Source organism: Sciurus carolinensis, chromosome 9 (assembly GCF_902686445.1).
Source record: "Sciurus carolinensis chromosome 9, mSciCar1.2, whole genome shotgun sequence".
NCBI lineage: Eukaryota > Metazoa > Chordata > Mammalia > Rodentia > Sciuridae > Sciurus > Sciurus carolinensis.
Genome location: NC_062221.1, coordinates 27,722,518 through 27,750,113, shown reverse-complemented (window position 1 = coordinate 27,750,113; position 27,596 = coordinate 27,722,518). Strand labels below are relative to the sequence as shown.

Below are 27,596 nucleotides of genomic sequence, written 5' to 3'. Positions count from 1 at the left end.
GTTCGAACCCAGAGGTGTTCTACCACTGAGCTAAATCCCCAGCCCTTTTTTATTATTTATTTATTTTTTTAATATTTTGTTTTAGTTGTAGGTGGACACAATACCTTTATTTCATTTCCATGTTGCGCTGAGGATCGAACCCAGGGCCTCAGGCATGCTAGGCAAACACTTTACCACTGAACCACAACCCCAGCCCCTTATTTTTTATTTTGAGAGAGTCTAAGTTGCCGAGGCTGACCTCGAAACTGCAATCCTTCTGCCTCAGCCTCCAGAGTAGCTGGTATTACAGGTACGCGCCACGTTCAATATTGGTTTTTTGACTTGCCACACATCAAGAGAGAAGAGGGCAGAGCGCTTGCCTAGCATGTGTACAGCCCTAAGTTCGATCCCAAGCACCGCAAAAAGTAAAGAAAACCCGGGTTCGGAACCAACCACCCGGTTCAGTAGATCCCAAAACAAGTTTACTGGGTTCATTAACTTTAACAAGTGTTGAAGACACGCCTCCTTCACCCTATTCGCCCAGCTCCCAGAAGCTCAGAAGGCTGGTTTCTTTTCAGCCCGCCGGCTGAAAAGAAACGTCTCCACCCTCGGGCTACGAGATCCGCCCTCCCAGCCCCCTCCCGGCTGTCCCCAAAGCGGGGCTTCAGGCCCTCAGCACCCAATCGGAGGCCGGCCCCACTTGCTGCCCGCCCAGAGCCGGAGCCCATCGTTGACTACCGCTATTGCCTTCCGTCCGCTCCGTGTGGCCCCGCCTCCAGCCCGCGCCCGAGCCTGGGCTGAGCTTAACTTCTTCCTTTGCTCCGCCCTCGAACCAATAGCCAGCCCTTAATTTCCCTTGGCCCCGCCTCCAGGCCAGCCCCGGCCCAGTCCCGGGCTTGTCTCGCTCCGGCCCCACCCCTGACCCGCCCCGCCGTCGGTGCGCGGCCGCCGGGAAGGCGCCTCCCGCAGTTGCTCGGAACTGCGGACCGGAGCGAGCTGCCCGAGAGGGCCAGCGGCGGGAGCGGAGTGGGTCGGGCGGGGCCAAGCCGGGCCGTGGGCCTTGTGGGGGCCGGGCCAGGCCGGCGGACGGCGGGATGGGCTGTACCGTGAGCGCCGAGGACAAGGCGGCGGCCGAGCGCTCTAAGATGATCGATAAGAACCTGCGGGAGGATGGCGAGAAGGCGGCACGGGAGGTGAAGTTGCTGCTGTTAGGTGAGGCCGCGCCTGGATCTGCCCCCACCGCCACTGCCGATATCCCCAGACAAGGGCTTAAAACTCCTGGGCCGGCTCTGGACCCCATAGCCGGGTTTGAATCCCCCGGGACAAGCCTGGCCACGACCCCCGAATAAGAGTGAGGAAACTCTGGGTTAGTCTAGACCTCTAATGCTAGGCCACACTAGATCAGACCCTCAACGTGCCATACCTCAAACTCCCAAGTTCAGGCAAAGGTGCTTTAACATCAGCTATCCAGTCCCTGCTTTACCATTCACCCGTGACAACTAGCCTCACAGAGCCTCAGACCCTCCGTGCCTTGTCATTCCATTCTTTTCTAGACTTTATCCAAACCCTCAAAATTCTACTCGGTTCCAAACCCAGGCTTCACCTGTTTCCCCCACCTGTTTCCCCCTATTTCTATTGGACTTGAGCATCCTTTGGGGCCCCTGCCAGGCCCTTACTCCCTTCTTCACCTTCTGTGCCCTATACTTACCCTGGAATCTGTATCTTCCACCTGTGCACTCTGACCCCAAGGGATCTCTCAAGTGGGAAACTGCTCTTGAACCCTCTTCAGCTGGAACTCCTTCAGAACCCCTGCTTCTGGTCACCAGATCCCTCTGCAGGCATCACTTCCCAAACCCTCTGCTGCTCCTCTGTAAGTTCTCTCCCACCCTCTGGCCTTCCCAGATTCCACCATCTCTCCTGCACCGGGTGGGCCGTTCTGGGAGAAGCAGCAGGAGAGGGCCTACGCTGGTTAGGTAGAGCTCCAAGGGCCTGGACTGAGATTCCACTGGTCGCATTGGGGAGGGGGCCAGTTCTCAAGCTTCCCTGGAAGGTTCTGCACCCAGAGAATGTATTTCCCCTTTTGAAGCCTGTCTGGGTCAGTAGGGGTGAGTCTGGGAAGTAGGAGGGAGTATGGAGGAGTTAGGGTTGTAGCTGCTTCCAAGGCCAGGGAAGATGGTGGCTGCTAAAGGGATGGGGGGAAGTGGAAGTGGTGAGACAGCCGACATATTGTTGCCCCTGCGGGCGGGCGGAGGAGATCTGCTGACGGGTGCTGGTGTGTTCCCCATACCTTTCTAGACTGAAAGACTGAGATATGGCCTTCAAAAGTGGGTGGGCCTGTGGGATCTCAGAGCCATGTGATGGGGAGTGGTGGAGGAGCTGAATGAGGGGTTGGGGGGTGAGCTGGAGGTGGGCCAGTGTGCCTGGGAGCATCCCAGCTGGCCTTTTGCAAAGACGTGAGCCTGCTGGTTCTCCTAGTCCAGTCTCTCACTGGGAGCACGAACCCTGATTTTTTTTTGGGGGGGCGGGGGGCTTTCAGGGTTGCGGGTAGGGAGACCCCCGGCTGCAGCACAGGAGCATTGTAGGCAGGATAGTATGTGTGTGGGGGTGTGGCCTCTGGTTCCAGAGCTGCCTTAGGGCCTCCAGGCTGTGAAGAGTGGGCTCTATTATGTAGGGCCGGTGACTGAGGAACATTGTGTATGTACATTATGGGCCCATCTGTTGACTGCCCCGACAGGCCGGTCTCGGGGGCACAGCCCCGGAGGTTTCAAAATGGCATCCGCTCCACTGCTGCCGCGGGGAGGAAGAGAAGGGGCGGGAAGGGGCGGCGGCCCAGCCTCCTGGGCTGCTTTGCGTTGGGCGCTTGCCTCTTCCTGTCTCTGCTGTGAGTGCGGCAGGCAGTGAGTGGGTGTCGACGCGGCGGAATGCCCTGTGCCTGCTGGGCCTGGGGAGGGCACTTCCGGAACCGCTGCCTCCCGGTGCTCAGCCGGGAGACTTTAGCCAGCCCTTCCCAGGTTGATCTCAGTTATTGAGGTAGCTGAGATGTGATACTGGACCCTAGGGTTCTAGAGACACAAGGCTCCTAGCCTGTTTTGTGCCTGAACCAGAAGGGTCCCTTATCCTGACAGATTTGCCCCCTTGGAACCCTGATCAGTTTTGGGGCTAGACCAGGTGGAATCTGGTGGAACCTGGCAATCCTTCCCACACTGGACTAGTAGCAGCCAGAGGTATAAGGTCTGGCTCAGCACTTTGCAGCCTGAGAAGTCCAGCCCAGTGTCCTGCCTCTCTGGCCTTTGCTTTCTCTGTGACATGGGCTTCCTGGGTTGGGGCGAACAGGAACATCTGTTTCTTGTTGGGGACATGGTGTGGGACTTAAACCCTGCAGAGTGTGTGCTGCAAGAGACTGAGAGACCAAGCTCTGCCTGAAATTGAGGCCCAATCTGCTGGACTCTTATCTGCCATGGCTACCTGGGGAGGGGTCCTGGCCTGAACCTTGCCTTCCCCATCCCAGGAATAAGGTGGCAATGGAAGCCCCGATGTGCCAGGTTCAGAGTTTGGGGCATCTGTCCCGTGTAGCGGGAAGTTCTGTCCAGGCAACGGGACTCAGGCTGGGCAAGTGCCAACCTTCCCTCCCAGCCAGAACCACGCCTGCTGCCCTGCCTGCACGCTGGCTCCCTCCCCTCCCTGCAGCTCTGCCAGCCAGCGGGCACAGTCACTGTCACCAGTGCAGAGACAGATGTGTACACACTGGCAAGAGTTTTTCCTGGCAGTTTGGTGGGGGAGCAGAGTAGCCGAACCCAGTCCCACTCCAGCCATACCCCCCACCCTTGCCCTTTTCTACCTGACTAACCAGCTGGGCCCAGGTGGAATTTAGTGGGCAGCTTCACAGTGAAAGGAGAGAGTGCCCACTGTGGATTCCATGAAGGCTTTAGAGTATAGGTACAGTAGTTTTGTCTTGCCCTGGGACTTTTCATCTGTTGTTTCCTATTTGATTTTTTTTCCCCCCAGTGGTACTAGGGTTCAAACCTAGTGCCCTGCTCATGCTAATCACTCTACCACTAAGCTACATCCCTGGTCCTTGATTGTTCTTTAATACTCTACTTGGGATCTTCTCGCAGGATCTTTTCTTGACCTCCACTGAGGCTAGTGAAGCTTCTCTTCTGACCCTGGGTACTGCTGCTTCTTCCATCAGAACATGCTATTGTCCTTGAGGTTGCTGGGACAGGGCTATGTGTTGGGTGCTTCTCACCTATTTGTTGAGTGAAGTACATATCCACAGCACTTGGTTTTGGGAATGGGTAGGTGGAGGTCACTGAGCGATACAAGGTCACTGTAGGTAAGTGGCAAAGATTCCTTATAGAGTCAGTGACCAGAATTGGGAGTACACTAAGAGAACAGTTCTTCAGCCTATTTCTTCCTGACCCCATCACAGGCTGTGTGGGCACCTCAGAGACAGACCCTACCCCATTCCATGCACAGGGCTTGCTGCTCAGTCTGTACCCTGTCAGAGAGCACAGCATATCTGTTTGTGGGGAGAGTGTCTTTGTATTCTTACTTCAAACAAAAGCTGTTGGAGACTGCCTCAAGGCTACCTTTTCTGATGGTCCAATAGCTGCAGTATACAGCCTGAGGGCCACCAGGCTGAGACTTATATGCAGTGCTTCAGGGACTCTAGGCCTGCCAGCACAGAGACTTGCACAAAACAAGGGCTCAAGTAAGTTTACCAAAGGAAAAGGAAGGGAATTTTGTGGCCTTTGTCCTGTCTGTGCCTCTAGCAGAGGGCTGGCACTTTATAAGGTGCATATTAAGTGTGTGTGGAAACAATGAGGCTGTTGAACACATCTATGAATATACTATAGCCCCTGGGAAGAGGGATAATATAATCCCGGGGTAGGGGGCAGGGGGCTGCCACTTGAGCCTGGTCTAATTGGAGGTAGATGGGAGGGCTAGCCTGGGATCCCAGCTGGCTGGGCAGTGGGGAGACTCCCACTTGTGAAGGGGACTTCCTGGAGAAGGGGTCTTCTGGCTGGCCTTGAAAAATGAGCACCATTTGCCTGGGCCAGGCACTGGGGGAGATAGACCAACTCAGCAAGGACACCCAGACAGAGACTTGGCCTAGATTCCTAAGACCTTGGTGAATATTTCCTGGCCCAGGAGAGGAGGCCCACCCTTGGGGGGGCACACAGACCTGTGTTCAAATTCCAGCTCCACCTTGTGCTCTAAGAAACCTTCAGATAAAGCCCTGGTAGGAGTCTTGCCCTCCATATACAACCTGGGGACCAGATGCAGCCAGGGGTATTGTGTACAGCAGTGCAGTAAACTCTGGAGGTATGAAAAGGGTTGCGGTACCTTGGACTGCTGATTCCTACAGTGCTGAGCATGTGGTGGGAAGGGGGCTCCCATTCTACAGGTTGCCTGGCTAGGATAGGGATCTTGGGGAACCCACTCCCATGTCCTCAAGCAGCTCTACCACAAGTAGGGAGACCAAGGTGTGCTTTGAAGAGTTGTTGCCAGGTAAAGTGACAGACTATCCCAGGGATGTCTCACCCAACGTCTGGGAACCTAGGGTTGGGGGGTGTGGCAGGGCCCTGAGTGCCAGGTAGTAGCTGGGCAGGCCTTCAGTCCAGACAATCTCCGGGCCAGCCCTCCTCTCTCCCCTGCTGGAGCTCATTAGCACTTGAATGGGGGGCGGGGTTGTTTGGGCCTGAGAGTCTCTTCCCACCCCTCCCCCAGGCTGGGCGAGGCTTTGTCTGCTTGAGTGGACAGGCTGGAACTCCGTTCACTCGCCAGGGAGAAGATGGGGGTCCAAGCCATTTCTGACTCTGTCTGCCTGTGTCCTGAACAGTCAGTGTCATTAAGCTCAGCACCTGCCATGAAAATTGTACCTGGAGGGTAGGGTAGGAGTGAGACTAGAGACTGAGTCCTTTAAGGGATATCTCTGACCTGGGAGACTAGGTGAAGCAGGGCAGCTCAGCAGGGAGTATCTCTGGAGGGTGGGGGTGGGGAACCACAGAGAGGCCAGCAGGTGGTCAGGACACACAGGGAATGAACTGCCACTGGCTGGAGGTGGTAGTCAAACCAGCCTAGGGACATAGCCTTCCTTGCCAGAGGCCCTTAGGCAGCATTAAGCCACCCACCATGTTTGAGTCAGAGCCTAGGCTGCCAGTTGGAGCCTGGGCATGGTTAGCAACCCCTGGTCTCCTTTGTTTTGAGTAAATATTTGCCCACCAAGCGACAGCATTTAGTAGTATTGGGGGTGGAGCATGATCCCATCCCTGTGAAGTCCTCAGGTTTCCAGCACTGTGGTTGTAGGGGTGCTTGCACTTGAGGTTGCTTGGTTCACAGGCAGGCACATTGATCCTGTACTTCATGCCTTTGATCTTGGTCCCTGGCTGTTTCTAAAAGCCAGAATTTGCTAGGCCAGTGGTGTGCACCTGTAATCTCAGTGACAACGGGAGTTGCAGGCTGGAGAATCACAAGTTCAAGGCCAGTCTCAGCGAATTAGCAAGGCCCTAAGCAACTCAGGAGACCCTGTCTCAAAATAAAAAATCAAAAGTGCTGGGGATGCAGCTCAGTGGTAAAGAGCCCCTAAGTTCAATCCCAAGTACTGAGGGACCCAGGGTTGGGGTGGCATGGGAACCCACCAGATCACCTGGCAGGAACAAGATGGAGGAAACTTTGAATGCCCAAGCTCCTAGCCACCCAGGGGCCCCCTCACTCTAGCAGATGACGAGCCAGTCAGACCTAGAGCCTGAAGTGCTACCTCATTGACCCCTTTGTGCTGTGGAGGAGACAGGACTGGGCAACTCTATCACCTTCCCAGCACCTTGAGCCAGGAGTCCCAGCTTTGCTCAGTGAGTAGGGAAGGGGTCAACAGGTTTGTGGCCAGGCCACAACTGATGGGCCTTGCCTAAGAATACTCTTCAAAGAGCCCTGAGAAAGGCAAAGGATTGGGCCTGTTGATAATGGCTCTGGTACCTGATGCTCTTAGGCAGCAGCTACAGGTACAAGGTGAGGCCCCTCCTGCCCAGCCCTTGTAGCTGGGACCTCTTGTTTTTACTAAACCCCAACCCCATCTGTTGCTGCTTTTTGGAACTGTGACCACTCATGGTTTGGGAAGAATATCTCCCTGGAATAAACAAATGTTGCTGGCCAGGCCCTTGGTGTTGGCCTTCTGAGTGTGCAGAAGGCTCAGAAAGCAGCAACAGGCCATTTTGAGTGAGCCTGGGTTATCACCTAAGACTTATTGGAGAGAAGGTGTCCTTGTCTTATAGGATGCTGGGAGTCCCAATGCTGTCACAGCCTCAGGATGTACAGAGGGATACTGATAGCAGTACCTACTGTGCTCAGGCAAGGAGAGGCAAGGAAGTGTGCATGGCAGGACCTCTCAGGGAAGTGGTGTCCACATCGGAGGAAAAGGAGGAAGCAGCTGGGGGAGGAGGAGCCCAAAAGAGGAAGAAGCCAGAAGGCTGTTTGGTGCTAATACAGAGGTATGAACCCAGACAGCTGCGGGTTCTGCCAACTGGAAGGTCTAGGAGGTAAACACCTGCCCAGGCCCATCAGGGTACTCCTGTGGGCCACCCTATGGGCAGTCATTAGGTATGGACCAGTCTATAGCTCTGCCCTTGTCTTGCCCCTGTAACTGCTGGACCCAGAATCCCGGAGATGGTGGTGCCTCTGAGAAGGATTCCAAGCCCCTCCTTTAGCCACAGGAAGTGGTGGCTGGGAGAGGGACGCCAGTGGGAGGACCAGCAGGAAAGCAGAAGACTGCTCTTAGATTCCCGAGCGGCCATTACCCTCCAAAGCCGGAAGGCCAGCCACAGGCCGAGATGAATGCCTGGAAATGGAGCAGCAGCCCCAGGATTAGCTCACTCTGGGTTTCCCCTGCTTGGAGATTGACAGAGGGGCCTTTGGCCTAACTTAAGGAATCCCCCTGCCAACTACCCATTGCTGGGCCTGGAGTGCCTTCACTGGGCCTGCTTCTCCTCTAGTGATAACAGGAGTTGCCTCTGAGCTTTGATGATTGTATGGAACTGGACTCTCTGCAGTCTAGACTGATGTCACACCCATTTCACTGATGAGGAAGCTGAGGCTCAGGGACATTACATGACTTACCCACAATAAGTGGAGAGGCCAGGATAAGACCCGGGTAGTAACTGAGCACCTGTTTTAATCATCACAGCCTCGTGGGAATCTGGGCTCAGCTAATAGGAATTGATCAGTCAGGGTGACAGGCAGATGCTGGAGAAGATGCCCTGGTGCCCATGTACTGCGTGTATGCTTAGGGGCCCTCCCTTGGGGGCCTTCATTTCCTTCTTTGCTCTGGAAGGTGGGACCCAAGATTCTGCATGAATCTTTTTGCTGCTTGAAACAAGAAATCTGTGGGGTGTCCATGGAATTACCTCATCCTATATGCAACTGCTCTTTCTTTTGCTTCCCACCTTTCTTCCCATCCCATGCCCTCACTCAGTAATGTTCATGTCATAGTCTGCAGCTTAGCACTTCACTTTCCCCCTAATATTAGGATTGTTCCTTCTATAGCTCCCTTTCTTAGGGAGACAGACAGGCCTGGGGAAACCTTATAGACCTGCTGAAGTCTGGGGTGGGGCTGTGGGATGGGGAGTTGACCAGATGAGTGGAAGGGAAGAATGTTCCTGCAGGGCTTCTGCTGTGAGCACCAACTCAGTGGTGCTTGCCCCTGTGGTGCTTGTGGTACTGTGTGGTGGTTGATTGTGGCTTTGGTGGGCTGTTGACAACCATGACACTTGGTAAGGTCAGTTCCTCATACTTCTTGGTCTTTGGATTTGAGTTTTGTGGCTGCTGGGGCCTTGCCCTCCACCTTAGAGGTTCCCAGGGGTTCTGCTCTATGTTGTCAAGTTAAGTTCTAGGGGGATATAGTCCCATGAGAGGCATGGGAGAGCCAGGGCAGAAGAATCCATGCCTCTCTGGGCCAGGGGCTATGCAGAAAGCAGAGACCATACAGCCTCAAGGCCACCCAAGACTGGGTTCCAGGGGTCTAATCCCCTACCTTCCTCATTGTATGACCTCAGGTTATCCTGTTCCCTGTCTGTGCCCAATGCTGTGGCCTGTGATATGATTCTTAGCACGATACTGTAATCTGTGGATATGTGGACAACTGTTGGCTTGTTGGGCATGAAGGCAGTTTGGGGTGAGTGTGAAGACCTAAGAGAAGCTGCTTAGGGCAGGCCTTGAGTTTGGCACTCTTCTGAGGGGTACATTTTGCATATGGGGACACTGAGCGCCAGTCTCTAGACACCTCACCCAGGGTACACCAAAAGAAATCAGAAAACAGGTGGTGGTTATTCAGGCATCTTAAGAATAACAAAGGGGTAGTGGTACACCCCCGTAATTCCAGCCACTGAGAGGCTGAGGCAGGAGGATGGATTGCAAGTTCAAAGCCAGCCTCATCAACTTAGTTAAGCCTAAGCAACTTTACAAGACCCTATCTCAAGGGCTGGGGATGTGGTTTACTCCTGGGTTCAATCCTCAGTATCACCCCTCTAAAAAAGAAGAAGAAGAAGAAGAACAACAACAACAACAAAGGGGTCTGCTCAGTGGTGTGGTGGCTCAGGCAGGAGGATCCAAAGTTCAAGGCCAGCCTCAGCAAATTAGCAAGATCCTAAGCAACTTTGTGAGACCCTGTCTCAAAATAAAAAGGACTGGAGATGTAGCTCAGTGGTAAAGTGTCCCTGGGTTCAATCCCCAGTACCAAAAAATAAATAAATAAATAAAAAGTAACAAAAAAATTCTTTAAATGAAGAAGCTTCTGGGAAGAGGGATATACCAAATGACCAAGCTCCATGTGTGACCTGGGCTTGTCTGATATCTTCTGGCTCCTGCAAAGGGTGAGATTTGCAGCTGGAGGGACCAGTGATAAACCATTCTCAGGATTCATCATTAGCCCAGGCTGCCCTTCCTGACCAGGGATCTGAGTTTCCCTCTGTACCGTGGCAGGGCCTTATTGAGGGAGATGAGTCTGCCCTGGAAAACCCTCCGTGTTTGGACAGAACTATAGGCATCAGTTACCTTTGCACGAGATCTTTGACTTGGCAGTAGCAAGACAGGCCTTGGTTGTGGGTTCCTCCCTGATGGATTTGGGAACTCCTGGAAGTTGCTGGAGCAGCCCAAGTGGCAGAGACCAGAGAGGGTTTGGTTTTGGGGGACATCTGGTGGGAGGCCAGGCCACAGGAATGGGTGGGAGTGTAGAAGGGGCCATCTAAGACCCCATGTCCCTGCCCCCACCCCAGTGCAGGACCCTGCTGAGCCTCCTTGGAGAGAGTGAGGGACCAAAGAGCAGCACCTGGAGGAAGGAAGAGACACGAAGGGGCGGGGCTTGGAGGGCCTTTGTCTGGTTGGGCCCTCTCCCCCTCCCTCCCTCCGGTTCCCATTGTTTCTGCGTGTGCAGTCTCTGGAGCTAGCTGGGGAGCTTCCCAGGGAGGAGGTGGTGGGTGAGGGTCCAGGCACTCCCCCCCGCCCACCCCTGTCACCCTTAGCTAGGGAGACTTTTTCCTAAACAAAACACTCCCCAGCTCTGCCCAATCTCCACCTCCTCCACTGTCTCTCTGGCTGCCAGGCTCCCCCTGCTGGTTGCCAGACCTGGGATACTGAGGCTGAGTGGTGGGATGTGGACAGTGGGATCTGAGAACCCTGGACTAAGCTGGAGATGTGGTACACTCCTGGGATAAGAGTAGAAGGTTGTGTCTGGGTTGCCTTTGGGATGGACTTTCCAGGGCCCATCCTGATTTTTCCCCCTACCCTGTGCTCCACCAGGATAGGCTAGAGGAGTTTGTGACTGCATGGGTGCGCCTGGTGCTGTGGGTTTGAACTGGGCTGCTGCCCAAGTCTACCCTGTGGTTCCAGCCACTGCTGCTGATGAGAATCTCTGCCCTTGGGCTGCCACGTCAGCTGGCTGCTCTCCCTCACCCCATGTGTTGCAGGGGAGCCCACCGGCCTGGAAAGTTTTCCCAAGCCTGCCAAGCCTTCCAAGTGTGTAGTCAGTGAGCAATATCAGTGGTAAGGTTCCTGGGCAGGAAGGAGGGCCCTGTAGGAGAGCTAGTCCTGTGGAGAGAGAGTGATGAACTCAGCAAAAAACCAGTAGGAGACTGAGTGGTTGCTCCTCTCCCAGATTACACTAAGTCCCAGCAGGGAACTGCCATTGCTCTGAATCAGCCTATTGGTTACCATTCATTGCTCTTTATTCACTCTATCTGAAAGCTGTCAGAAGCTCTCCTTCAAATGAGATGACCACAGCAGTCCACTCTGCAAGTTGCTATTACAGTGACCAGCACAGCATGGTCAATATAGGTTGCAGCAAATGAGATATTTTGGGAAATCTTTGTTCTCCCAAAGGTAAAAGTGAGGACTTTTATGTGAATGCTTACCATGTATCAGACACTATGAGAAGAACTTTGCATTAAATCCTCACCCTTCTCCCAGGAGGAGATAATGGGATGCTCCTTTTCACAGATGAGGTACCACAGAAAGGGCAGGAAGCTGAAAGGGCAGAAAGAGCTGAAGTTGATAGAGATCTCAGGAAGGATCACAGTGGGCTGCAGGGCATGGCAGATCTGGACCTCCCTCTGGGAAAAGACCTGAAAGTGAGAAGATGGACTGTCTGGCCTCTCAGTGCTTGGCAGTCTACACAGAAGAAAAACTGAGGTCAAAGAGGACAGCAGCTTGTTACCACTTCCCAGCAGATCAGAGCCTAATGTGGAGAGTAGAGGGTCCAAGCTGAATAGTGACTTAGATACTGGGACTTGGGATAAGCATCAAGTGGCTGGACCTATGGGGCTATCTCCTGCTACAAGGCCCTGCTGGCCATGTTCAGACAGATGGAGTGTTCCTGTATCCCTTTTCCCATCTGTTCCCCTCTCCACAGGAGCTTAGCACCCCACAGTAGAAGCAGTTGTTCTAATGCAGAGCAGCCCCTGGAGCCCTGCACATTAATGTAATCGCTGCTTGCCTGCTGTGGACCCACCAGCAGCACCATGAGGCAGGGACTTCAGAGGTGGCTTCCTTGGTGGAAAGAAGTGTGACCCCGTGGGAATGTCAAGGCCACACCAGGGAACCTCTGCGGGCCCCTCTGGTCTCACCCAGCTGGGGGTGGAGTACTTAGTGGGGTCCTCTCTGGGCAGAAGGAACTGACTTCTGTCACCTATTGGCAGAGCTCACCTGCCCTGCACCTTTGCAGCAATCTGGAGTCAGCTGGGGAAGTCCCATTCTAAGGGAAAGGTGTAAGGCTTGGTGGGGGAAGCTGAGTGCCTACAATCAGCAGGATGCATGAAAACTCTGGGCCAGATGCCAACATATCTGGTGAGGAGATTCATCAGGCCCTGATAGAGACAGAACCCAGCCTGGAAAGTGAAGAACAAGACTGTAACCCCACAGCTCCCCAGGCACAGCTCCTAGAGGCTACCTGAGAGCCAGGGTCTTTGCCCCATCCCTTCCACTGGAAATCAGACTGTGCCCCACTACTCTGTTCCTGGCCCCTCTTCTGTGTAACTGCTCAGGGCAATGCCTTGACACTGTCCTGGTATCCCCCCCTGCTTTCTGCCTGGCTTCCACCACCACATCCTTGTCCTCCCTATCACTATTTTCCGCCTGAGTCACAACCACTGGAAGAACAAAAGGACCACCCTGAATCCAGGGATGGAGGCTCTATGACCTTATTTTGTCCACCTGTTAAAGGGAGTTTTGTTTGCGTTGACTCCTGCTGGGGACAGAGAATGTCCTCCTAAGTCTTAGAATTTGAGAGCTTTATGAATAGAAACTGAGGCTTGATGGGGATAAGAAAGTGGGTGGGGCTGAGAACAAGTGTCCTGGCTCCAGGCCTGGCTTGCTCAGGTGCTACTCTCAGTACCTCGATGTCTGCCAGCTCTGCTAGGAAAATGAGATTCAAAGCAAGTTTGGACTTTCATCTCCATCACTGGGCAGGGTCACAGGTGGCCCACACTACCTATGAAGAGAGTGATCAGAGGACCAGATGCTTTTTTATTCTCAGTAGTCAGATGGGGAAACTGATGGTGGTCAGGGGTCCCAAAGAAACAAAAGAGGGACAACTTTACCTATATCTGAGGTCGCCTGTGCCCGGGACAGCTCCCCCATTCTGAATCTTGGTTCCACTGGCTGGAGTCAGCATGATTGAGCTAACTCATGAATTCATATCCTTGGTCTCTGCTGTCCAAGTGGAGCCCCCATTCCTAAGACTTGTGGCTTCTGATTCTTCCTCTGCTCTAGAATGTACCTCCTTCCTTTTGTTCTATCGGAGCAAGTGGGAAGGAGAGCCAGGTGGCCCCTGCTACCCTCCCTGCCCGAGTTGATATTAAGGCTCTGGGGACATGGGCCTCATTGATGGGGTATTACCATCAGATTTTCTAGACCTTCACATCTTTGCCTGCCCTGTGGAGTTGAGGGATCCTGGCTGCTCTGCTATGCACAGCCCAGTAGAAGGGGAGGGTGCTGCCATCTGACTGCAGTCCACACCCAGGCAAGTATGTGGGGCTAGGTGCCCCTAATGCCCAGGGCTGAAACCATAGAGGGGATCACTTCCTCACCTGCCCAAAGCCTACAGTTTGTGCCACCCCAGTACCCTCCCCATCCTAGGAAGCAGGCCTGGGACAAATTGAAGCAGGTACCTGGTAGCATTTATAAGGAAAACTCAGACCCTCTCAGGGTAGCACTGAAATAGGGACATGCCCAAACCCACTCTTGCAAGGGTCACAGCTAGACCTCAGTTTCCCTTAGTAAAATGTGGATCTGAGGCCAGGCATGGTAGGGTAGTACACGCCTTTAGTCCCAGCTACTTGGGAGGCTGGGACAGGAGGATCACTTGGTCCTACATGTTCAAGGCCAGTCTGGGCAACATTGTGATATGTCATCTGAAAAAAGAAAAAAAGTCTAAGGTAGGAGAGCTAAGTTGGGCAGGGACCTTGGAAGGGTCTGTCGCCCAGTCCTGGTGTCTGCTAATGCTGCTGTTGCTTGTTGGGCAGTACAGACTGGGGCCACAGTTGGCCTGGGTAGGAAACCCAGTGAGGAGTATGACTGGCCCCAGATGACTATGTGGCCTACCTGCGGTATGGGTCATTTAAGACAACTCTAAAAGGGACTGCATGTGGAGAAAGGTGGGCTACCCACACAGGGGACTATAACTGTGCTACCTCAACCTCTTTGTGTCTATTTCTCATTTGTTCGATAGGGGTGAGGCTAGAACCTATCTCTCAAGGTTGCTGTGAAGAGTGAAGTACCTAGTGAAAGTAATATCTGGCACACAGTGGACCCTCTTCACAGTTATGCCATTATTATTGCTGATGTTGCTCATGTTAATTGTGGGTTAGCCCTTTCATCCTTTGAGGTTGTCTTCATTTGCCACCTATCCTGAGCTGCTCAGAGGAATGGACCTGCCACAATGCTCAGGAGAATTGAGATGCCACAAATGGAGCATGGGGCAGGTCTGCACAGCAGAGGGAACAGCATGAGCAGAGGTCTAGAGATGGCAAGAGGCAGTGCCTGGCAGGTGCAGGTGTGACGGGCAGTGATGGGGAGGGAATGAGAAGACAGTCTGCGTAAAGTCTTGGCAGGAGGGTGGGACTTGGCTGAGGGCCATTCTCCCTGTTGCTCAGAACAGGGAGCAGTGGGGAGGTGAGATAGAGCCCTGTTTCCAGTCTGTCTGTCCCTGTCCAGGTAGATGGGGTGGCCCTCTGGTCCTCTTGGTCTTTACACTTCTCCACACAGATTCCCTGGGAAGTGCAGGCTCCTAAACTGTGCACCCCCCTCAAGGTCTTGCTCTGTGTGTCTGAGGGATTCTTATCTCTCTCTCTCTCTCTCTTTTTTAAGGTGCTGGGGATTGAACCGGGAGCCTTGCACATGCTAGGCAAGCACTCTACTGCTGAGCTACAACCCCAGCTCCCAGAATCTATCTTTTTAAACACCCTCCCAGGGCATGGTCCTACAGGTCTGAGCCACATTTTGAGAAGGGCAGGGTGGACTAGGCATCATGGTTTCTGGCATTCCTTGCCTTTCTGAATCCTAGCTATATGATCCTGGACCAAGATTTTACTTTCTTGAGCCCTAAAGTCCTCATCTATAAAAATGAGAGTAGAAACAGTGCCTATAGGGGCGGCTGAGACGAACAGGAGAGAATGGCAGCAAATCTCTTTGAGAATAAACTGAGAAGAAATATGGGGTAGAGACTCTGATAGGCTAAAGAAGAAGCTTGAGTCAGTACGGGGTGGGGGTGGGGTTTATTTTATTTTATTTTATTTTATTTTATTTTTTTTTGCGGTACTGGGGATTGAACCCAGGCCTTATGCTTGCAAGGCAAACACTCTACCAACTGAGCCATAGCCCCAGCCCAATTTTTTTGTTTTTTTTTTGTTCTTTGTTTTTTTGTTTTTTCTTGGTGCTAGGGATTGAACCCAGGGCCTTGTGCTTACAAGGCAAGCACTCTACCAACTGAGCTGTCTCCCCAGCCTGTGTGTGTGTTCGTGTGACTCTAAGAGAAAGGAGCGTTACACTGTGCCCCAGCCTATGTCCCCTGGAAGCTAAGGCTCAAGATGTGGGGAGAAGAAGGGCTACTGTCCTACTGGAGTATACAGGGCACCTTCCTGCCAACTCTGTTTGAGGTGCCATGTTGGTGAGCCCTGGCTGCATGGGGCAGCAAGCCAACATATGTGAGAATGACAGGGAATGGAGGGCTAACTTGAAGTCTCTGGCCAAGTCTCCCTAGCTCAACCAGGGCAGAGGGGAACCATAGGAGCCATTGAAGTCTAGGAAGGAAAAGGACTATAGAGGGTCTCCATGGAACGGGTACTGTAAGTTCTTGACCATTGCCAGCTGCCTCCCTCTCACCATGCCACTGATGTGGAGAGAGAGTTCTGCCTCCAGGGCTACAGGCAGTTGGGCTTCTTATTGCCCAGCTGTGGAGCCCCACTGGGCCTGCCCTTGACTTCCTGTGCCCTCTCTTCCAGGTGCCGGGGAGTCAGGGAAGAGCACCATCGTCAAGCAGATGAAGTAAGTGCTACACACAGTTGGTCCCCAAAATTTGATTTCCCCTTTTCTTCCTTTATTGCCCCCAGTATAGGCTCAACCAGGCCCAGACTTGCTCATAACCAGTCATCTATCTACTAGCCCTGGTGGGTTGGCGGCAGTTTCTCCCTCTTTGAAGCAGGCCCCAGCAGCCCCAGGCAGCCATATGAACTCCCTGTGCCCTATGAACCCTAATTCCTGACCCCTGGCTATCAGGATCATCCATGAGGATGGCTACTCAGAGGAGGAATGCCGGCAGTACCGGGCAGTTGTCTACAGCAACACCATCCAGTCCATCATGGCCATCGTCAAGGCCATGGGCAACCTGCAGATTGACTTTGCTGACCCCCACCGTGCGGTATGTGCATCCCCCCCCCATTTCCCACAAGACTTTAAGCCATAACACTTTAAGGGAGTCTTGTCCTGGGTAATCTGAGAATATCCTAGCCTGGGCCCCATTGCAGAGGACTCCCTACCTCTGACAGGCAGGGTGGGGGTATGGTCCTTCATCTGACTGACTGCCCACCACTGCTGTGTCCAGGATGATGCCAGGCAGCTGTTTGCACTGTCTTGCGCTGCCGAGGAACAGGGCATGCTCCCAGAGGACCTGTCCGGTGTCATCCGGAGGCTCTGGGCTGACCAAGGTGTGCAGGCCTGCTTTGGCCGCTCGCGGGAGTACCAGCTCAACGACTCAGCAGCCTAGTGAGTGTTCCAGGGAACTGGGTAGGGCAAGGGGCTGGGGAGGTCTAGATTGGGTTGGATTGGAAGACCTGAGCACCCCCAGTGAGGTATTGCTGGTTTCTGGTTGAAGCTAATGACTGTGAACCAAAGCTGTGGTGGTTTGAACCAAAGCTGTGGCGGGGTGGAATGGAATAGGGTGGCATGGTATTGAAAAGTCAGGTGGTATGACAGGCAGGGTAGCTTGTACAGCACTCTTACAGGCCACTTAAACCTTATCTGTCTTTACACACAATTGTTCTAAAGAACATTTGCTGCCCCTGCTGTGTTAGGCCCCATGCAGGACTTCAGGGGCATAGTGATAAGTGGAGCAGATAGATCCCCAGGCAGTGACAGCTGAGGGTGTCAGCACATTGGGATGTCCAGTGGAAGGACTGTCTCAGCTAAGTGCTGAACAAGAGCTAGCCAGGGGAAGAATGAGCAAGGGTTCCAAGCAGGAGTGTAGTATGTACAAACTCCAGGGCTGTACTGAGGACACTGAGATCAGATCATCCTGAGAGGGACCCACAAAGTGGGTAGAGGCTGTCTGCAAGGTGACAGGCATGTACACAGACTGGAACCTGTACCTCTGCTCTGACTCTTGCTGACCAGTCACAGGGAATCCCAAGAATCCCAGAAGTCTGACAGGTCTGGATCCTTTGGACCCAGCCCACAGTTCTAAACTCCTTCCTTGCAGTCCCTGCCATGTGTCAGGACTGCTGCCAAGGACCCCACAGGGATGGAACAATCAGGCTCTAGGGGATATCCACAGACCTTGGAACCAGATAGGCTGCAATCCCCGTCTTCCTTCCTCGTGGAGCAGAGGCTCCAGCTAGGACTCCTGTGTGGAACACTCTCCTGGCTTCTACTGCCTGTCCAGGCCAGAGCCCACCTAAGAAGAGGTGGACCTCTCAAGGGTGTGCGGGGAGGGTCTTGCCTGACCAAGATTTTCTAGTCCTGCCTCCTATCACATGAACAGCCTTTCTTCACCCTCCTTGCATGACTTGACCTCCCTTGTGAGTGTGTCCTTTCCATAGAAGCTGTAGGATTATAGTCAAATACTGTAGGGGTCTATAGACCTCAGTGCTGCCCCACCCTGAGATCATAGGCTCAGCTACCAGCAGAGCTTGTAGGTCACCGGGGCAGGAAGGGGTAACCCCTGCCCACCATTGCCACTTCAGTGCCCCCCAAACTCAAGGTATTTGGGATAAAGTTACCTATAGGCCACTTCCTACTTCTCTACCATCCTGACTCTTCATTCCCCAGACATTGAGCACCCACTGGGTGCCCAGCACTGTTTTGTTAGGGTTTGGCTGTGAACTGCAGGTTCTACTCTCCCAGGTGGGTTATACTTTGACAAGATAACCCAGGGGTGGGGTGTGGATTGGAACACCACAGGGAATAGGAGTACATTAACTCTCTTTACTGCAATACTCTAAGACTGCAAGTGGGCAGGGGGTCCTGAAGGTGAGCCCACCTTTTGAGAAGGGAATCCACCACAAGGCACCCAGACTGGGGGCTCTATCAGTAGTGGACGGGGCGTGGCACACAGGTCAGACCACATGCGTCATGGTCCCCCATGGCCCTTCCTGTTTTTCTGTTCTGTCCCTGTGTCTCTGAGATCATTTCCCTCTGGCCTGGTTTGGCCCGGCTGATGGCCCCAGCAGCTCTGCCCTAGGAGGAAGACATGTGTAGAGGGCAATGGTATAGAGGCTTAAATCCAGCCTCCAGGGCAGCAAGGATATTGAATCAGGCCTGCAGGAGCAGCATTGATACTAATTAAGGGAGCTGGTAATGAGGAGCCCCTGGGACCTCTCCCTGAGGAGCCCAAATTTTATTGGGTGCTAGGCAAAGTGCCCACTGGGCCTGGCAGGCCCCAACATGTCCAGCCCCATATCAAGGGACCACACCAGGCTGCTCTGTGGTGAGTACCCTAATTGAACAATTAGCATCCTGAATCCCTTCCTGAAGGACTAATTTGCCCCCTTCTACTCCCTTTGCCTGTAGCTCCAATACCCTGGATCCTCTCTGAGGCAGCCTAGCTTAGATCCTGGTTGCTGGGGCTTGGTTGACTGGCCAAAGAGCCACACCTCCTCCCTGTCCCTTCCCATGGATGGGAGACAAGGGAAAATGGGTCCATGTTTCTTCATCTGAGCAGAAGTTAAAAAAGCAAGGGCTTTGCCTGAGAAGTGGGTGTGGGAGGGAAGAGGACTCTTTCTGCTGACCCCGGGTCCATGTAAGGAGGCCTCCACTGATCCTCCCCCCTCATCTGTAGCTACCTGAATGACCTGGAGCGCATTGCGCAGAGTGACTACATTCCAACACAGCAGGATGTGTTGCGGACCCGTGTGAAGACCACGGGTATTGTGGAAACACACTTCACCTTCAAGGACCTACATTTCAAGTGAGCGGGCATGTGGGCAGGGTAGAGGGGCAATACCTGCCAGCCTTTGGGGTAGCAAAGTGGGGGCAGGGCCAGCATCCCTTGGTCCCACTCAGGTTTCTCAAGGCTGTGTTTTGGGAAAGCTTGTCCTCACAACCTAGTAAATCAGTGGTCACTTCTGCCAGCTGTTCACAGCCTCTGCCATCTAGACATACCCTAGCCCAGAACTAGCAGTGAGGTGGGCAAGTAGACGGTTCCATGAAAATAGTGGCCCTACTCTGGACAGGCCTCTGTCCCTAGTCAGTGAAACAGGGTGGGGAACCTCCCCTTCCTTGTAGTTAAGGTGATCCTATGTCCACAGGATGTTTGATGTGGGTGGTCAGCGGTCTGAGCGGAAGAAGTGGATCCACTGTTTCGAGGGCGTCACAGCCATCATCTTCTGCGTAGCCTTGAGCGCCTATGATTTGGTGCTAGCTGAGGATGAGGAGATGGTGAGAGGTGGAGAAAACTCTGGGCATAATAGAATGCAAGGGGGGTTGGGGGGAAGGTTGCCATTGCTGACCTCACTCTCCTGCCCCCAGAACCGCATGCATGAGAGCATGAAGCTGTTTGACAGCATCTGCAACAACAAGTGGTTCACGGACACATCTATCATCCTCTTCCTCAACAAGAAGGATCTGTTTGAGGAGAAGATCACACACAGCTCTCTGACCATCTGCTTCCCTGAGTACACAGGTGAGGGGACTGTAGACTGCCTCTGGGGAGAGATCGTGCTTTTCCCAAGAGGAGCGGTCCCATAGGCGCCCTCCTCTGGACAGAAGAGTGACTGTGAGACACTCCTGCAGAGAGAGACTGGCTTATGAACAACACACACAGGACCTCCTTTCTGTTGTTGTTGTTGTCGTTGTTACTGGGGATTGAACCCGAAGGCACTTTACCACTGAACTACATCCCCAGCCCTTTTTATTTTATTTTATTTATTTATTTTTGAGGCAGGGTTTCACTAAGTTGCTGAAGTTCTCACTAAATTGTTCAGGTTAATCTCAAACTTGTGGTCCTCCTGCCTCATCCTTCTGAGTCACTGGGATTACAGGTTTGTGCCCCCATGCCCAGTCATGTGTCTTCTTAAGTGGTATATACCTGTAATCCCAGGGACTCAGGAGTCTGGGACAGGAGGATTACAAGTTCAAGGCCAGTTTGCTCAACTTAGCAAAACTGTCTCCAAATTAAAAAAAAAAAAAGGGTTGGGGATGTAGCTCAGTGGTAGAGCATCCTTGGGTTCAATCCCAGTACCAAAAAACACATAGACACAGAGACATGAGCATATGTGCACATGGGCTCATCCCTCACACTGTAGGTATCCTCTTTACACACAGTGTGCATGTATACTGATACATTGGTACGTGTTACATGCTTATCCATCCACATGCACAGAAGCTTGCTGTATATATTGGAAGGCACCTACTTGCCACACACAGCACAAATCTTCACTACTGCATCTTCCTTAGGGGCCAACAAGTATGATGAAGCAGCCAGCTACATCCAGAGTAAGTTTGAGGACCTGAATAAGCGCAAAGACACCAAGGAGATCTACACACACTTCACGTGCGCCACCGACACCAAGAACGTGCAGTTCGTGTTTGACGCTGTCACCGATGTCATCATCAAAAACAACCTGAAGGACTGCGGCCTCTTCTGAGGGGCAGCAGGCCTGGCAGGATGGTGAGCCAGAGTGGGACAAAGCAGGGAGCTGGGGAAGAACAAAGTGGGATCCTTGAGCCCAAAGAAGGGACAGGCTTGGGACCTAGGGAGAGATGGGGGTGGGGGTAAGCCTGAAACGAGAGGGAAAGGGCAGTCAGACTAAAGGGCAAGAGAGTGAGAACTCCCAGTAGTAAATCAGATCAACTGGTTAGTATGCAGGGCACTGAGGAGGTAGACCAGGTAGGCGTAACCCACTGGCCAGACAGAGGCCTCGTCTTTTGGTTCTGTCCCAGTATTTCCTGGAGAAAGCTCACCTCCTCATCCACCAGGCCACTGACCTAAAACCCGATGGAAGCTGGATGCTGGAGGGAGCCTAGCTTCCTGCTGCTCACTGTGACCAGCTCTGTGCTTGTCTTTAGCCAACTTTCCCTCAGACAGGGTCCTAAGCTCAGGCTGGCCCAACTGGCTGTGGTGGAAGTGTGATGACTCTGCTAGTGCTCCCCTACTCCCCATAACCCAGCAACAGAAACTATCTCCTGAGTGACTCCTGGGTCACTTGTAACAAGTGGGTGGGGAAAAGGAGAGGTTCAGCAGTGTGTGGTGGCCAGTGTGGAGGTACATGCCTATAATCCGAGCTACCTAGGAGACTTAGGCAGGAGGATCGCAAGTTCAAGGCCAGCCTGGGCAACTAAGACCCTGTCTCAAAATAAAATTTGAAAAGTGCTGGGGATATAACTCATTGGTAGAGCACCCCTGGGTTCAATCCACAGTACTAAAAAAATAATACAGGAGAGGGTCATTGTCTAGAAAGGCAGGAGGAAGAGGCACACTCTGGCTACCTCCCAACCCATGCCATGACTGTCCCCACCTCCAGGACCACCGCCGACTCTGCTCCCCCACGTCCCTGAGGAAGATGGGGGCAAGAAGACCACACTCCCAGCCTGCCCCACCCTAGCCCTGGCTGCTTCTCAAACCCTCTTTCCTCTGTTCTCAGTTCCTGTCCCCTCTCTCAGCTCCAGCCTTGGGGGAGGGAGTACCACAGGCCTCTCTGAAGCCTGACTCTGTCTGAGGAGCCAGGAGTGGCTATGGTACCTCTTCTGGGGCATCTGTTCTAATTTTCTGACCATTATCTTGTTCTGTGAGGGGAGCACATGCTGAATCTCCCAAGGCCTATGTCTGGAGGGGCACCCACTTCTCCAGCCCAGACCCCTGGCTTCACCCAACACCAGCCCTGACCCAGCCCAAGTCCAAATGTTTACAGGGAGCCTCCTGCCCACCCTACCCCCACTGCTTGGAGGCCCCATAGGAAAAAGCACAAGAAGCGTGAAACGCCACCATTCCTGGAGAACAGATTCTCATAGCTTTTTAAAAAAAAAAAAAAGAAAGTAAAGAAAAAAAAAATGCAAACCTAGAATTTTAGAGAAAACCTATTTAAAACTCAGATCCTGACCAGCACCCACCCAACCCCCTTCCAGTGATTCTGTGCCTTGAGTGTGTCTGCGTGTTTACACCCATCCATCTGCTTGCCACCCCAGTGCGGGCGGCACCCCGCCCTGCCCTCCACGGAATTGGGTTCCAAGGGCTGTTCCAGACAACTGCCAACATCACAGAGGGCCCTGCCCAGTGGCCCTGGGCCCAGGCTCCATTAACCTAAATGTAGCTCCTTAGCGCTAACCTAGGAACCGCCGCTGCCTGCTGAGGGGCCAGGCCCCTCATGCCCTTGCCCCAGGCCCGGGTCCTTCAGCGTTGAACACTTCCTTGCTTTTTTCACGTTTTATGGAATTGTTCACATGGTTTGAAATAATAAAATGTAGAAAGAAAAAAAAAAAAAAAAAAAAAGCCAAGAATTGCTGACTATTCTTTCTCCCAGGAGTAGAGACCACTATTGAGATGTGCTAGGTGATTGATCTGGACCTCAGTCCTCATTTGGGGCAGGATCCAGTGCTCTGAGCTTCAGTTTCCACTTGGACTGGTTAGCTTGCAAGCTGAGGCCTGGGCATCCCCGCTCTCTGCAGCTCTGGGGCAGCCTGCAAGCATGGCAGAGCAGTAGAGCAGACTCAGAAGCTCTTCTAAAGGATTCTTGCACTTGGGAGCAGGAGGAATGAATGCTCAGCCAACCTCTAATGCAGAAGGAAATGGTGACTTCTGACATCCCAAGCACAAAGGTGTGAGAGCTGGAGTCTCACAGCCACGTGGGCAGCTTCCTCTTAGCATACCTAAACAAATCACTGCCCCAAAGGCCCTGCCTTTCCCAACTCCTTGAGTTGGGACAGGCAGGTAACCACACTTCGGGTGCAGTGGTAGACATGGGCATGGCTTCATGGGGGTCTTGGAGGCTGCAGGTCATCGACTGCACGGGGGCTAGGGCTCCGAATGTGGGAGGCTCCAAGAAGCTTAAGTGCTGGATGTCAGCGCGATGGGCCTTATGTGCCAGCCCAGGCTCCTGGACTTCCTTAGACAGCAGGGGCATATGAGGGCTGAACACCAGAAAGGACCCCACCCATTTCCACTAGCAAGCCAGGTCCAAGGGGGATCCTGGCCAGAGCCCTGCATGGCCCACCCAGGGAGGGAGGCACTGGGTGCATCAGGCAGACAATGCCAGCCCCTTTCACCCAGTGAAAGGCCTCGACTGGGCGGAGCTCTGGGGCCAGCACCTCCGCCTCCAGCCGCCAGGGGGCGCTGCAGTCCGTGCTCGGTGCTTCCCGGCAGGTCACGAAGACTGACGTCACCGAGTTCCGCTGAGGCTGAGGGGCACAAAGGCAGCTTTGTGAGGTCCGCCGCCGGACAAAGCTGCTCCCGCAGGCAGCGGGTTGGGGTTGGCGCCGCGGAGGCGAAGAGGGAGGGGTTGGGCCTGGGACCTCGGGCTCCGCCTCCACACACCTGCCGGTGCCCGGCGGCAGCGGATCCTAGGCTGCTGGCAGGAGATGAGAGCCTATGGCTGCCCGGGTCAGAAAGAGATCAGCGTCCCCCTCCACCCCCAGCCTCCTCCCCGCCCCAGTTCCTTGAACCAATATGGCTATCGCTGTCTCTGACTAGAAAAGGAACCCGCGCCCATCCCAGGGCACCTGCTTTCCTTCAGAGGCTCGGGCCTGGACCCCGCTTAGCACCAGACCTGCTGGAGTAGGGGTGGGGAGAGCTGCGTGCTTCCCGCCCAGCAGGAAGCGGGTGCCGGAGATGATTCCTTCCTTCTGTCCTGAGGGGGAACGCAGCACAGAGGGACCATTGAGGGGCTGGCATTGTCTGCCTGATGCACCCAGTGCCTCCCTCCCTGGGTGGGCCATGCAGGGCTCTGGCCAGGATCCCCCTTGGACCTGGCTTGCTAGTGGAAATGGGTGGGGTCCTGGCAAGCAGGGCTTCCTTGGGTGCAGACAGCTAGGCCTCCACCTGCCCTTGGCCCTCCTACCCCTGCTGGATTTTCGAGGGCATAAGGCTCCATTGTCCCAGCACTGGCGGGGGCGGCTTCTCAATTCTGCCTTGTCTTTGTCAGTTGGGAAATTCCTAGCCATGGGGGGTGGCAGGCAAGAGGGGCTGCCCAGGTGTCCTGTACCCCAACTGGAGGAATTCCATGAGGTGGGTATCCCCTATTGCCTGGAGCTGCCTGAAGGAATGCTGGGCCTTGGCCATTCCTCTCCCTGTCCCTGTGTCCCCAGAGCTCTCCCAACCTAAGACTGTTCATCATTCTGCCCACAGTTGTGAGCAGCTGAAGCTGTGAAACCCAGGACCTTTAGCAGGGTATGCAGAGTCAGGTAGAGACCCAAGCTCATGTTCTCAATGTAGGACGGCCTGTCCCAGCCTGTGGGGGATGGTCATGGGCCTGATCCGCCTCCAAGAGGACCTGGCCCACTTGAAATAGTTGCTCTGTGCTACTGATGTGGTGGCAGCCCTGGTATTTTTAACCCATTTGGGGGGCAGGGGAACAGCTGGGAAGAGAGAAAGTGACAAGCGCTAAGAGTAAGAGGCCTAAAGAAGGGAGAGTGTTGGGAGACCCTGTGGGAAAAGGCAGGCAGGCAGGCTCTCAGTTCCCCAAGGCACAGCAGGTGGGTGGAGGCCCAGATACTAGCCACAGGGTTAGAGCTGAGACCGCAGACTGCAGGGGCTGCCAGGACCTGGAGGAACCCCTTACTGTTCCAAGGCAGCCCCATGGCTGCTGTTTTTGTTTTGTTTTGGTTTTGGTACTGGGAATTGAACATAGGGCCACTTTACAACAGAGAGCTACATACTCAGCTTTTTATTTTATTTTTTTGAGACAGGGTCTCCCTTAGTTGCCGAGGGCCTCATTAAGTTGCTAAGACTGGTGTCAAACTTGCAATCCCCCACCTCAGTCTCCTGAATCACTGGAATTATAGGCATGCGCCATCACACTCCTCCCCTGGCTTCTGACAACAGGAAACCCTCCTTCCCCCTTTAGAGTTCCTCAGAATCTGTCCATGCAGGCCCTCAGATCCGGAATGCCTGGCCTTTGACATGGCCAGCCAGGTCTGAGCAGCCCCTGGGAGTTAGGAAGGGCAAGGACAGGACTATAGCATCTCTTGGCTGAGTTCTGAGTATGAATTCATCCCAAAATACTAACCCCAATCCCTGTATTTACTGCCATAAAGGAGATCCTGCTGTGGGCATTTCAACTATCAGAGTAGAAGGCAGCCCCTGTCATGCACTCAGGTGATGACCTCAGGCCAACTGGGCTATGTGTCCAGCTGTGCAACAGCAAGTGTGTGATGCCTACAAGACCCTAAGCCTCAGTCACATAGCGGTGGGCAACAGAGTTCAAGGGGGAAGAGGCAAGACCATGGATCCCTTTCTCCTCCCTGCCTTAGTTTCTCCCCTTGCTTGAGCTGTAGCCTCACATGCAGTCTTGGGTGGGAGAAAAACCAGTTTGGTATCCCCTTCCTCCCATGGCCTCTGTTTTCTGACTTCATGAGGGGAGTCAAGTTCTGGGGAGCTGAACAGGATCAAGGAGTGGTCTGAGGTATGCCTTTTCCATCAGTTCTCCATACCCATCAACACCCAGCCAGTTCAGGAAAGTGGAAGGGCTTCCTACCAGCCTGCCTCTCCTGCCTCCCTATGCTGGGCCCTGGAGTCCTCAGTGATGATAACCCCTGCTGCTCCTGGCACAGTGGGGGAATCTAGAGCCTGTCTCTGCGGCTTGAACCTGGCTCACAGAAGTTTGGGACTACACAGAGGAATGGTGATAGCAGAGGTTGATAGTGAATAGTGAGGAAGAATGCAGCTAGTGACTCTTTAAGGAAAGGGCCCTAAAGGGTAGAGGGCACACAGTCCAGGCAAAGACTTGGCACTGAAAGAGCTGATGCATCCCAGAAATGGGGCAGCTGGAGAACTGGCAGGGTTGGCAGAGACTGAGCTAGGGAGGGTGCTGTGAAATGTCAGGCTAGGAGCCTGCATCCCACAAGCTGAGTTCTGAATCTGAGCCCATCCCAAAACACCGACCCTGATTCCTGTGTCTAATGCTCTAAAGAATATCCTAGGGACATCCCTGCTATAGATCCCACCCACTTGGACTCTCAGAGTAGAAGGTAGCCCCCAAGCACCCAGCATGCTCCCAGCAAACTCTCTGAGTCAGGGAATGGGGGAGCAGGGTACTTTGGAGAGGACACATGGAGTGGCAGAATTACCCAGAGACATAGCTTGGGAGTAGGGTGAAGAAGTCAGACTTCCAGCTGCAAGTGGAGGAAGTAGGACTTTGTCCTATATTCAACATGACAGAAGGACTTCTCTGACAGGGATCCCAGGATTGGTGGGCTTGGACCCTGCTAGGGATAGGTTGGAGGCTTGTTAAGTAGGAAGTCAGAGGAGTGCCTAGTGGGAGGAAGGAGGCTAGTCTTGGCATAGGAGTCAGAGGGTAAGGAATTAGTTATGCTGGGGTAAGGGACACTAGAGTAAGGGAGTTGAGAGAGGGAAAGAGGGCTAAAAGGCCAGGATAGAAGAGATACCAATGAAGGGTTTCCCTGGAGGCCTATGAAGGCCCCAATGGCCTGGGGTGCACAGAGCTGAGGTGGCAACAGAGTGCAGACCTTCAGTGCCTCCACTATGCACCAGACCTGCCTGGCACAGTGGCTGCAACTGCAGGGGAATAAGAGTGATCTATCTGAGAGATGCAGTCTTTAGCTAGAGGCACAGCTGGTGACTGATAGGACCCAAGATCCTAGTTTTTCCTGCTAAGAGGGTGATTCCTTGTCAGGTCCTGCCCCCACTTACACTAAAGCATACAGAACCCCCAAATAGCATTTTTGGAGGCTTTTTTTGGTGTGTGTGTGTGTGTGTGTGTGTGTGTGTGTGTGTGTGTTCTATGAATTGATCCCAGAGACTCCTATGTTCCAGGCAAGCACTATACCACTGAGTTACATCCCCAGCCACTGGGAGGCCCTCCTTAGTGGGCTTAGGGAATGTAGCATTTATGTTAATGTCTGCTAATGAGTATAGAGTGCCATCAGTCCATTTTGCAGTGCTCCTGGAACAGCCCCCTCCAGTCTTTGCAAGGTTCTGGAGAAGGGAGAGGGAGGCCACGCCCCCAGCCCCCTCTCCTCCTCACCCCACCCTACTGGGCAATGAAGAAAACAGGAGTGAGAGAAGAGCTGTGATGTGGCTGGTAGTGGGGGGGGGGGGCTCCCCCATCCCAAAGGGGCTGACCTCAGCCTGGGAGGAATGTGCAGGAGGCGGAGGGAGGGCAGGGGCGGAGCGGGTGGGGGTAGGGCCACAGTCAAAGGCCCAGAGTTCTTGGTGGCCCCTCCCTCAGCCCCTCCACCTCAGCTCTGACATG

The 27,596-nt window shown here is 53.7% G+C and overlaps 1 protein-coding gene and 1 non-coding gene across 2 annotated transcripts; one reads left to right on the top strand and one right to left on the bottom strand.

Moving 5' to 3' along the window:
- Positions 1-950: 950 nt before the first annotated feature.
- Gnai2 (G protein subunit alpha i2) lies at positions 951-22,258 on the top strand. Its single transcript, XM_047563799.1, has 9 exons — positions 951-1,191; positions 15,963-16,005; positions 16,237-16,378; positions 16,562-16,722; positions 19,013-19,141; positions 19,482-19,611; positions 19,702-19,855; positions 20,629-20,842; positions 21,696-22,258. Exons 1-8 carry the CDS (start codon positions 1,074-1,076, stop codon positions 20,817-20,819), a joined length of 1,068 nt encoding a protein of 355 aa, XP_047419755.1. The 5' UTR covers positions 951-1,073; the 3' UTR covers positions 20,820-20,842; positions 21,696-22,258.
- On the bottom strand, positions 15,272-15,344 carry Trnaa-ugc (transfer RNA alanine (anticodon UGC)). The gene has a single exon. It is a non-coding gene; the product is annotated as a tRNA-Ala (tRNA).
- Positions 22,259-27,596: the final 5,338 nt, after the last annotated feature.